The following is a 12,355-nucleotide window of genomic DNA, read 5'->3' on the forward strand; positions in this document are numbered from 1 at the left end:
GAGGCCCACAGGAAGACACAAGAGAGGCAGTCAATAGGGACAGGAAGAAAGAAAAAAGAAAGAGAGCTAGAAATGAAAGAGGGCAACTAGAAGAGGAGGGAGGACAATAAGTTATGTGGGACCTGGAGTGGATTGGGAAGAGGTTATGGACACCTGGGGGTGGGGTGTGGTCACAGTTTACAAGGGAGCCATGTGTATTCATCAGTCCTGAGTGCAGAAGAATTGATGCTTTTGAACTGTGGTGTTGGAGAAGACTCTTGAGAGTCCCTTGGACTGCAAGGAGATCCAACCAGTCCATCCTAAAGATCAGTCCTGGGTGTTCATTGAAGGACTAATGTTGAAGCTGAAACTCCAGTACTGTGGCCACCTGATGCGAAGAGCTGACTCACTGGAAAAGACCCTGATGCTGGGAAAGATTGAGTGCAGGAGGAGAAGGGGACAGACAGACAGAGGATGAGATGGTTGGATGGCATCACCGACTCAATGGGCATGGGTTTGGGTGGACTCCGGGAGTTGGTGATGGACAGGGAGGCCTGGGGTGCTGCGGTTCATGAGGTCGCAAAGAGTCAGACACGACTGAGCGACTGAACTGAACTGAACTGGCTCTAGAATGGGCTGCACAGTCATTCTTGTTTGTTTTCTGCATAGAACCAAATCTTCTTGGAGAAGAGGAGAAATTAGCCAGCTAACGCGCCAGCGAAGTTCTGTAAGTTTTGATTTTGGTTTGGTGTGGCTGAGGGCTGTAGGGCTCGTAGAGAAATATATCGCCCTCGGCACGCAGGGACCAGTCCCCGCGTCCTGATTTCCCGACTCTGAGGCTCCCAAGCCAGCGCGCGAGGGGCTCGCCCTCGCGAGGGCGCTCTGCTCTTCATAGTCGAGCACCCGCACGTTCGGAGCCTGGAACGCTGAGAGGGAGGGCCTCTGACACGCAGGATACTGGTCATTCAGTCCGGTGGGGACGGAGGGACGACGACAGGGACGGGGTGTGAGGGGAGGTGAGAGGGGAGGACAGCGGGGGCACAGAGGGGCCCAGGCCGGCTATGGAGCTGTACATCAGCGCCTGCTCCAAGGCTGCCGACGTCGCAGCCACCAAGACGGCCACCAGCGGCCTCACCACAGAAAGCCAGCAGTGCGGAGACGTGAGTGGCCCCCAGGCTGGTCAGCTCTGTCCTCCTCTGCGGGCCTCCAGCCTGGGAGGGAGGGGCGGGGAGGGCGGCGAACGGTCACGTGCCCTCGGTGAGGCCCGTAACCGTCCGGCTTTCAGGGCCCACAAGCAGGGCCGCCGCAGGAGGCAGGGCTGGGCGGGTGCTGGCGCAACCGGCTGTGGCGCTGCCTAGGGAGCTGGTAACTGGAAGCCAAGGTCTTCCAGGCTGCCTGGCAGGGCGGGACCTTTCTGTTCCTTCCTTCCTCAGGATTGGAGTAGCAGTTAAGTTGGCCTAAACTAACATACCTAAAGGAACGACAAAACTCTCCAATTGTATCCGACAGGGTGAGCACAAAACTCAATTTTCGGGGGTCGGAGCAGCTCAGCTACTGGATCTGCCTCTTGGGGTCAAGCTGCCTGTGATCCCAGGAAGCAATAGTTTATACTATACCACAAAATTAAATGAGAAGGTAAGGTGATGTTTAATTTTCTTACATTGACTTCATTCTTTTCTGAAAATTGTTAGTTGCTCAGTTGTGTCTGACTCTTTATGACCCCATGGACTGTAGCCTGTCAGGCTCCTTTGTCCATAGAATTCTCCAGACAAGAATAGTGGAGTGGGTTGCCATTTTCTTCTACAACAGGTCTTACCCACACAGAGATATAACCCTCAGGTGGCTCCGATGGAATGAATCCACCTGCAATTCAGGAGACCCAGGTTCAGTCCTATCCTTTGCTCTTCTCCCAGCTATGAACTTGGACCATCTTTCAAGATTTCTTTTCAACTGTTACAGCCTTTATTTCCTTAGAATTTGCATTGTCCTTGGTTTGTATAAGTCTACCCCATACTATAATTTTATAATTTAAATCTTACTAGGTTATAGTGTGTATGCCCCTCAAACTCTTCCATGTTTTTAGTCCTCAATGTAATGTGAAAGTGAAAGTGAAGTTGCTCGGTTGTGTCCGACTCTTTGTGATCCCATGGACTGTAGCCTACCAGGCTCCTCCCTCAATGGGATTCTCCAGGCAAGAGTACTGGAGTGGGTTGCCATGTATGCCCCTCAAACCCTTCCATGTTTTTAGTCCTCAGTGTAATACCTTCCCTCAAACCTTCCCACTCCTTGATTCAGTAATTAACAGGGCAGGAAGTGCAATGCAGTCTTTTTAACCAGTTGCTTTGATCAATACGGCAAAAAATTCTACTGGAAAGATTTTTCAGTTAACCGCTATGTGTGCATACTAAGTTGTTTCAGTCATGTCCGACTCTTTGCGACTGTGTGGGCTGTAGCCCACCAGGTTCCCTGAAGACTGACTTTGTGATAGCTTTCTTTTTCTTTCAGTAAAATCTCCTTGATGAAGTACTGCCTTATATTTACACTTTTTTTTTTTCACCCAGTTGTTTTAACTGACAGCAGAAGGATTACCTGACACTAAGGAATGGGTTTGTATAAAAGATGTTCTTTGTTTAGAGATCAGTAGCCCAGGATTGATTTTGAGAAACACAGACCATCAGAGGAACCAGAGATCAAATTGTCAACATCCACTGAATCATTGAAAAAGCAAGAGAGTTCCAGAAAAATATCTACTTCTACTTTACTGACCATGTCAAAGCCTTTGCCTGTGTGGATCACAACAAACTATGGAAAATTCTTAAACAGATGGGACTAGCAGACCACCTAACCTGGCCTCCTGAGAAATCTGTATATAGGTCAAGAAGCAACAGTTAGAACCGGACATGGAACAACAGATGGTTCCAAATTGGGAAAGAAGTATATCAAGGCTGTATATGGTCACCCTGCTTGTTTAACTTATATGCAGAATACATCGTGAGAAATGCTGGGCTGGATGAAGCACAAGCTGGAATCAAGATTACTGGGAGAAAAAAAAAAATCAATAATCACAGATATGCAGATGACACCACCCTTATGGCAGAAAGCAAAGAACTCTTGGTGAAAGTGAAAGAGGAGAGTGAAACTCAACATTCCTAAAATGAAGATCATGGCATCAGATCCCATCACTTCATAGCAAATTAATGGGGAAACAATAAAAACAGGGAGATATTTTATTTTCTTGGGCTCAAAAATCCCTCAAGATGGTGACTGCAGCCATAAAATTAAGACGCTTGCTCCTTGGAAGAAAAGCTAAGACCAACCTAGCCAGCATATTAAAAAGCAGAGACATTACTTTGCCAACAAAGTTCTGTCTAGTCAAAGCTATGGTTTTTCCAGTAGTCATGTATGAATGTGAGAGTCGGACTCTAAAGAAAGCTGAGTGCCAAAGAATTGATGCTTTTGAACTGTGGTGTTTGAGAAGACTCTTGAGAGTCCCTTGGATTGCAAGGAGATCCAACCAGTCCATCCTAAAGGAAATGAGTCCTGAATATTCATTGGAAGGACTGAAGTTGAAACTAAATCTCCATTACTTTGGCCATCTTATGCGAAGAACTGACTCATTGGAAAAGACCCTGATGCTTTGAAAGATTGAAGGGAGGAGGAGAAGGGGAAGACAGAGGATGATATGGTTGGATGGCATCACGGACTTGCTGGACATGAGTTTAAGTAAGCTCCAGGAGTTGGTGATGGACAGGGAAGCCTGTCCTGCTGCAGTCCATGGGGTCGCAAAGGGTCAAAAATGACTGAGCAACTGAACTGAGCTGAGACCATCAAAGCTAAAATTCAGTATCTAAAATACAGTGGAAGTGACAAATAGATTCAAGGGATTAGACTGATAGACAGTGTGTCCGAAGAACTATGGATAGAGGTTCGTGACATTGTACAGGAGGTAGTGATGAAGAGCCTCCCCAATGAAAAGAAAAAGGAAAAATGGTTGTCTGTGGAGGCCTTGCAAATACCTGAGGAAAAAGAGAAGCTAAAGGCCAAGGAGAAAAGGAAAGATATACCCATCTGAATTCAGAGTTGCACAGAATGGCAAGGAGAGATAAGAAAGCCTTCCTCAGTGATCAATGCAAAGAAATAGAGGGAAACAATAGAATGGGAAAGACTAGTGATCTCTTCAAGAAAATTAGAGATACCAAGGGAATGTTTCATGCAAAGATGGGCACAATAAAGGTCAGAAATGGTATGGAACTAACAGAAGCAGAAGATTATTAAGAAGAAGTGGCAAGAATACACAGAAGAACTGTACAAAAAAGATCTTCATGACCCAGATAACCACAATGCTGTGATCACTCACCTAGAGCCAGACATCCTGGAATGCAAAGTCAAGTGGGCCTTAGGAAGCATCACTATGAACAAAGCTAGTGTAGGTGATAGAATTCCAGCTGAGCTATTTCAAGTCCTAAAAGTTGATGCTGTGAAAGTGCTGCACTCAACATGCTAGCAAATTTGGAAAACCCTGCAGTGGCCACAGGACTGAAAAAGGTCAGTTTTTATTCCAGTCCCAAAGAAGGTCAATGCCAAGGAATGTTCAATCCACTGCACAATTGCACTCATCTCACGCTAGTAAAGTAATGCTCAAAATTCTCCAAGCCAAGCTTCAGCAATACATGAACCGTGAACTTCCTGATGTTCAAGCTGGTTTTAGAAAAGGCAGAGGAACCAGAGATCAAATTGCCAACATCCATTGGATATAGAAGAAGAAAGAAAATACCAGAAAAACATCTACTTCTGCTTTATTCATTACACCAAAGCCTCTGACTGTGTAGATGACAACAAACTGCAAAATTCTTAGAGATGAGAATACCAGACCACCTTACCTGCCTCCTGAGAAATCTGTATGCAGGTCAAGAAGCAACAGTTAGAATTGAACATGGAACAACAGACTTGATCCAAATAGGGAAAGGAGTACTTCAGGGCTGTATATTGGCACCCTGGTAATTTAATTTCTATGCAGAGTACATCATGTGAAATGCCAGGCTGAATGAAGCACAAGCTGGAATCAAGAATGCTGGGAGAAATATCTATAACCTCAGATACACAGATGACACCACCCTATGGCAGAAATTGAAAAGGAACTAAATAGCCTCTTGATGAAAGTAAAAGAGGAGAGTGAAAAAGGTAGTGTAAAATTCAACATTCAAAAAACGAAGATCATGGCATCCAGTCCTATCACTTCATGGCAAATAGATGGGGATACAATGGAAACAGTGATGGACTTTATTTTGGGGGGCTCCAAAATCACTGTGGATAGTGACTATAGCCATGAATTAAAAAACACTTGCTCCTTGGAAGAAAAACTATGACCCACCTAGAGAGCATATTAAAAAGCAGAGACATTACTTTACTGACAACGGCCTGTCTAGTCAAAGCTGTGGTTTTTCCAGTAGTTATGTATAGATGTAACAGTTGGACTATGAAGAAAACTGAGCACTGATAAATTGATGCTTTTGAATTGTGGTGTTGCAGAAGACTCTTGAGAGTCCCTTGGACTGCAAGGAGATCCAACCAGTCCATCCTAAAGGAGATGAGTCCTGAATATTCACTGGAAGAACTTATGCTGTAGCCGAAACTCCAATACTTTAGCCACCTGATGCAAAGAATTGACTCCTTGGAAAAGACCCTGATTCTGGAAAGATTAAAGGGAGGAGGAGAAGGGGACAACAGAGGATAAGATGGGTGGATGGCATCATCGGCTCACACATGAGTTTGAGCAAGCTCCGGTCGTCGGTGATGGACAGAGAAGCCTGGCGTTCTGCAGTTCCCGGGGTCTCAAAGAATCGGACATGACTGAGCAACTGAACTGAACTGAATATCTAAAAGTTCGCAACTAAATATCAACTAAATATCAACATCTAAAAGAAACAATCCATTTCTGAGTGACTCACAACTCAAGATTGTTGATTGTTTTCCTTAGAGAAAGATACGGATTTCACTTCTGGTCTCACTGAATTTATGACATTGCCCTATGGAATTCCTTTTTTTTTTCCCTTTTCTTAGGGAATCTTTGGTAATTAGGGAATTCTGCTTTATAACCTAGATGCATTGGAAGAGAGTAAAGTCTAGTATTAAGCACTGTCAGAAATTTATCAAGGAAATTTTAAATGGATAAGGCATCCTAGCATCCTATCAGCTCCCCAGTCTCCCTCTTTTTTCACATAAGCATCCTCAACTTAACTTGAGGGAGTTCTTTTTAGGGTCCCACCCAAGCCAGGCTCTTTAGTGTTCAGAATCTGACTGAGGAGGCTACTACCAGACAAAACACAGGCTGAACACAAATTGGTACCTGCAGACAGATCAGTTCAGTTTAGTTCAGTTTGGTCGCTCAGTCGTGTCTGACTCTTTGCTACCCCATGAATTGCAGCACACCAGGCCTCCCTGTCCATCACCATCCTCCAGAATTCACTCAAACTCACATCTATCAAGTTGGTGATGCCATCCAGCCATCTCATCCTGTGTCGTCCCCTTTTCCTCCTGCCCCCAATCCCTCCCAGCATCAGAGTCTTTTCCAATGAGTTACCTCTTCTCATGAGGTAGCCAAAGTACTTCAGTTTCAACTTTAGCATCATTCCTTCCAAAGAACACCCAGGACTGATCTCCTTTAGAATGGACTTGTTGGATCTCCTTGCAGTCCAAGGGACTCTCAAGAGTCTTCTCCAACATCACAGTTCAAAAGCATCAATTCCTCAGCGCTCAGCTTTCTTCACAGTCCAGCTCTCACATGACCACATGTGAGATACATGACCACTGGAAAAACCATAGCCTTGACTAGACGGACCTTTGTTGGCAAAGTAATGTCTATGCTTTTCAATATGCTATCTAGGTTGGTCATAACTTTTCTTCCAAGGAGTAAATGTCTTTTAGTTTCATGGCTGCAATCACCATCTGCAGTGATTTTGGAGCCCAGAAACATAAAGTCTGACACTGTTTCCCCATCTATTTCCCATGAAGTGGCGTGACCAGATACCATGAACTTCATTTTCTGAATGTTGAGCTTTAAGCCAACTTTTTCACTCTCCTCTTTCACTTTCATCAAGAAGCTCTTTAAGTCTTCTTCACTTTCTGCCATAAGGATGGTGTCATCTGCATATCTGAGGTTATTGAGATTTCTCCTGGCAATCTTGATTCCAGCTTGTGCTTCTTCCAGCCTAGCATTTCTCATGATGTACTCTGCATAGAAGTTAAATAAGCTGGGTGACAATATACAGCCTTGACGTACTCCTTTTCCTATTTGGAACCAGTCTGTTGTTCCATGTCCAGTTCTAACTGTTGCTTCCTGACCTGCATATAGGTTTCTCAAGAGGCAGGTCAGGTGGTCTCATATTCCCATCTCTTTCAGAATCTTCCACAGTTTATTGTGATCCACACAGTCAAAGGCTTTGGCATAGTCAATAAAGCAGAAATAGATGTTTTTCTGGAACTCTCTTGCTTTTTCCATGATCCAGCGGATGTTGGCAATTTGATCTCTGGTTTCTCTGCCTTTTCTAAAACCAGCTTGAACATCAGGAAGTTCATGGTTCACGTATTGCTGAAGCTTGGCTTGGAGAATTTTGAGCATTACTTTACTAGCGTGTGAGATGAGTGCAGTTGGGTGGTAGTTTGAGCATTCTTTGGCATTGCCTTTCTTTGGGCAGACAGATACCAGTGTGCAAAGATGTATAGTGTGTCAAATCACAGAATTTGAATAGCATGCCTGCACAGGGCATGGTGTGCTCTCAGGTTTGCCACATCTCCCACACATTCCAGTTGCTTTTCACTTGAGACAGTTCCTACTTTAACTTTAGACTAAAAATTTCTGTTGTCTGGCTAAGACAATCTAAAGGATAGTATAAATATAGGATACAAAGACAACATTTGGATGACTTCCGCACCTACTTCTAGCCTCTCCTTTTCCCCTTTCAGAGGTTCTCCCATTACCTATTATCACTATCCTGCTATTGAAAAATTTTTGAAAAATGAACGAAGTACTGATGTTCCCCCTGGCAGATTTTAAAGTGCCTCGTCTTGGTAATGTTTTAACTTACAAATGAGATGAAATTATTCATGTTTCCTCTAAAGTAACAGATAAACTAACATGACTATTAGTTATTTTCCTTCTTTGATACAGTAATAGCTATTTAATAAGGTTGTATTTGGTATGGAGAAATCTCAACCCCTAGCATTATTCTTTATAATTGATTCTTCAATATATTGAACTTTATAATATAAAGTGGTAACTTTTCCCTGACTGTAGCACTCAGAAATCATTGCATTTCTTAGATAAGAGTTCAAAATACAATAACTCTTTAATTCATCATCTTTTAACATCTGAGTTTTACTTTTTTTTTTTTTTCAAAGTTGTTTCAGTGAATCTTTGTGGAAGATTTTCTGTTTTTCTTTATTGTTAGAATATGAGATACAGAGCATGAGCTGGCTGGATGGCATCACCTACTCGATGGACGTGAATTTGAGTGAACTCCGGGAGTTGGTGATAGGGAGGCCTGGCGTGCTGCAATTCATGGGGTCCCAAAGAGTTGGACATGACTGAGCGACTGAACTGAACTGAACTGAATGATATTGATATTGAATGCAGTTTCTGGATCTGGAGGAGGGAAGAGGAAAAGAGAAAGTCTTAGTTTTGGCTTTATACATTAAAACAAAGTTTATACTTTCCTCTTTCTTTTCATTTCCTCCTCCCTTTTCTAGCTTTGGGCTAGGGACTGATAAAGATGGGGGAATTAATTGAGTGAGGGTGGGCTTTTAGGATAATTCAGGTTAGTGAAGAAAAAAGGTTAGGGATAAGCAATTAACACTGCCCATTCCAAATTCTTTCTCTGATTTTCTCCCACTTCACATTCTTACATGCTTTATTTTCTATGAATAGTCTGGTTGTTTTAATAGATTGATATTTAAAAGAAAAATTGATTAATTGTACATTTATAATATGCTTAAATTTCTTGTTTGCAGCTTTTTCGACCTTCTTACGGTTTTAACCTGACTGATCCATACTGTCGACTTTTGGAAAACCAGTATAAAAGTCTCCATGATCCACATTTAAGAGCCTACCATAAGCGTAAAGACATCTTGAGAAGATTAAAGAAAGGTGGTTACATCACCAGCAATAATAAAGTGAGTTGAAAATAACTTTTTTTAAATTTAAATTTATTTTAATTGGAGGCTAATTACTTTACAATATTGTATTTGTTCTGCCACACATCAATCATTGAAAACCTCTAAGATTTGATAAAAGCTTGCTTCTGTTCCTCTCTGGGGGGCCTGGATCACCTTTAGTTTGGTCAGAAGAGATACTTACTGGAAAATTCCATTAAATCAATCAGTATTTGGGTCAAAGAAAATCAGACAGTAGTTGTTTTCCAAGTGAAACTACTTCTTCCTTTAACTTTTTTTCCTTGAAATATCAAAAGATGACTACTAAATAATTTGAAGATGTAAAAAGAATTTTCCCAGCTGTATCATAGTTTTCTTTGTCTCTAATGGCACTGTATGCTTGTCAAGGGTTATGTCCCATGTACTTTTTAAAAAATTAAGAGAAAATAAGAACCTAGAAAAATCAGCTTAATACAGTCCTAATACACTCTGTTCTTATTGAGGTTGAACATTATTATTAAATTGGTATTTTATTTTAATAACTTTATGTACTCAATTCCTTACCATGGCATAAGTCATATAAATAAAGTAATGCTATTTGAATAGCAATTTCCTGTTGATTAAAAATTCTAGAGAGATATTACTTACAAAATTGTTAGTGGTTTTTTACTTGGTTAACAGAGTATTATTTTACTTCTATAAAGTAATTGCTTTGATTTTTAGATATTTTTATTTATATATTTTTCTAATTATTTTGTGTTTTTTTAGGTTGTATGTACCTTGAGGGAATTGAATAAGTACAGGCAATATCTTACCAGTTTAAAATTAGACTTTGAAAGAAACTATATAAGAGAACAAGTAAGTTAAATATTTAAATTTGGTTTCTGTACATGGGGTTTGGAACAAAGGTTTACTTGTGGGCAGAGTATTTTCTTATAATATTCTACCTTTAATTTTGGCAACCTAAATAATTTCTCCAAGTAAAAATTTAGAGCAGAGAAAATATTTTGAGATTGCTATTTTGGGCCAAGAAAGGAAAAGGGACCAGGTCATCTATTAATATGCCAGTGGTAGCTGGCAAAATTTAATAATAAAATTGTTACTAGGATATGCCCCATCTACCTGATTTGGGACCAATTAGAAGAGTCTGTTGTGGCAGCAAGATTCTTAGGCTGGAGACCAAAACAACTTAAGTAACAGGAGAGGAGCCATATGAATTGTTATAACATCCTAAAAATGCAAAGAACACGTACACTGTATGTTTGTACACATGTGGCTGTGTTCATCCACTAAAACATGTGAGCCTCTTCCCATGTGTGTGTAAGTGAATTCAGACTTTAGAGTCACGAGTTGGATAAAAATGAAAAAGCTGCACATATGTGAATTTTACAGATTTATGTTCCAAGGTCAAGAGTTGTATAGAAATGAAGATGATTCCCCTATACTTTAAAGTGTTCTCTATTTCCCCTCATCTACTCCTTTGCGCTGGGAGTTTCTCCTCCACTTCTTCCATTTTTTTAAATTAATTTCTTTAGAATGGATAGAAAAAAAGCTGAAATATTTTTTTATTTTCAGAAACAGAAATCTTTGAGTCAATTGTCCATATCTACAGTGGATTCAAAATAGATTTAAATGCAGTTAAAAGGAATTAGTTATTTACAAAGTATGGGAATTTCACTAAACATTAAATACAAAAAAAGCAGATCAAAAGACATTTTTATTTCTGGGAAATGTTAAAAAATTGTATATACATATATATATATATATATACATCCATATATATATATGTATATATATGTTACACACACACTTTTTTTTAATAGAAAATGCTTGCAAAACAAGTAAATAAACTACAGGAAGACAATCAAATACCTGGACGTTCTGATGTTACACAGTTCCAAAATTGGTTGTTACAGGAAGGCACCCCGTCTATTAAGGACCAAGAACGATTAATAAGGCACAGGTGAGATTGAAGTTAATGAATGTTTTATATATATATTGTGGATCCAAATAAGTTACAAAATGCTAGAAATAATTGAAGCTAAGAGTTTTTTTAAAGTATGGGATGCTATTTAGCTTCACTATTTCAGTATGGAGAGGAAGGGAGAGCAAAAGGTCCAGGAATTGGGAATTCTGGTACCAAGGCTATAAACATGAATTTCTGCTAGAAAAGATACAGTTTCTGGGAGTCCAGGAGGTAATCCAAGCTGTTAACTGAATAAATAATCAAATACAAAATCCATCCTGTAGTTGGAAATGGAGGGAAAGTATCTTTAGCACATGATTTTAATAATAATTTTTTATTGGGTCATCTTTAAGAGCTGGCAGCATTGTTTGAGGAAATTAATGCAAATTCAAAAAAGGAGGGTAGATATAGCTTCAATACTGATAAAACATGTGTGATTGCTTAAAAAACCTGCAAGCTTTTTGTTGTTGTTGCGGCTGTTCAGTTGCCTAGTCGTGTCTGACTCTTCACGACCCCATGGACTAAAGCATGTTAGGCTTCCCTGTCCTTCACCATCTCCTGGAGTTTGCCCAAGTTCATGTCCATTGCATTGGTGATGCCATCCAACTGTCTCATCCTCTGTCACCTTCTCCTTCTGCCAACAGTTTTTCCCAGCATCAGGGTCTTTTCCAATGAGTCAGCTGTTTGAATCAGGTGGCCAATATAATCGAGCTTCAGCATCACTCATTCTAATGAATGTTCAGGGCTTGCTTCCTTTAATATTGACTGGTTTGATCTCCTTGCTTTCTAAGAGACGCTCAAGAGTCTTTTCCAGCATCACAATTTGAAAGATTCAATTCTTCAGCACTCTGCCTTCTATATTGTCCAGTTCTAACATCTGTACATGATTACTGGAAAGACCATAGCCTTGACTATATGGGCCTTTGTTGGCAAAGGGATGTTTTTGCTTTTTAACTTACTATGTAGGTTTTTCATAGCTTTCTTGCCAAGAAGTAATCATCCTCTAATTTCATGGTTTCAGTCACCATCAGCAGTGGTTTTAGAGCCCAGGAAAAGGGAACATGTCACTGTTCCACCTTTTCATCCTCTATTTGCCATGAAGTAATGGGACTGGATGCCAGAATCTTAGTTTTATTAATATTGAGTTTTAAGTTGGTGTATTCGTTCTCCTTCACCCTCATCACGAGGCTTTTTACTTCCTCTTTGCTTTCTGCCATTAGAGTGGTATTATCTGTATATCAGAGGTTGATATTTCTCCCAGAA

At 40.7% G+C, this 12,355-nt stretch overlaps 1 protein-coding gene across 1 annotated transcript in view; it reads left to right on the forward strand.

Moving 5' to 3' along the window:
• Nucleotides 1–1,040: 1,040 nt before the first annotated feature.
• Nucleotides 1,041–12,355, forward strand: part of FSIP2 (fibrous sheath interacting protein 2) — a 151,170-nt gene continuing 139,855 nt past the window's right edge. The window contains exons 1-5 of the mRNA XM_086371319.1: nt 1,041–1,139; nt 1,489–1,614; nt 8,986–9,147; nt 9,895–9,984; nt 10,950–11,089. Of these exons, the coding sequence (XP_086227445.1) occupies nt 1,041–1,139; nt 1,489–1,614; nt 8,986–9,147; nt 9,895–9,984; nt 10,950–11,089 (617 nt within the window). The remainder of the gene's footprint in view (nt 1,140–1,488; nt 1,615–8,985; nt 9,148–9,894; nt 9,985–10,949; nt 11,090–12,355) is intronic.

Source organism: Bos grunniens, chromosome 2, assembly GCF_055505025.1.
Source record: "Bos grunniens cultivar Pamir isolate PY7600 chromosome 2, Bosgru_T2T1.0, whole genome shotgun sequence".
Classification (NCBI taxonomy): Eukaryota; Metazoa; Chordata; class Mammalia; order Artiodactyla; family Bovidae; genus Bos; species Bos grunniens.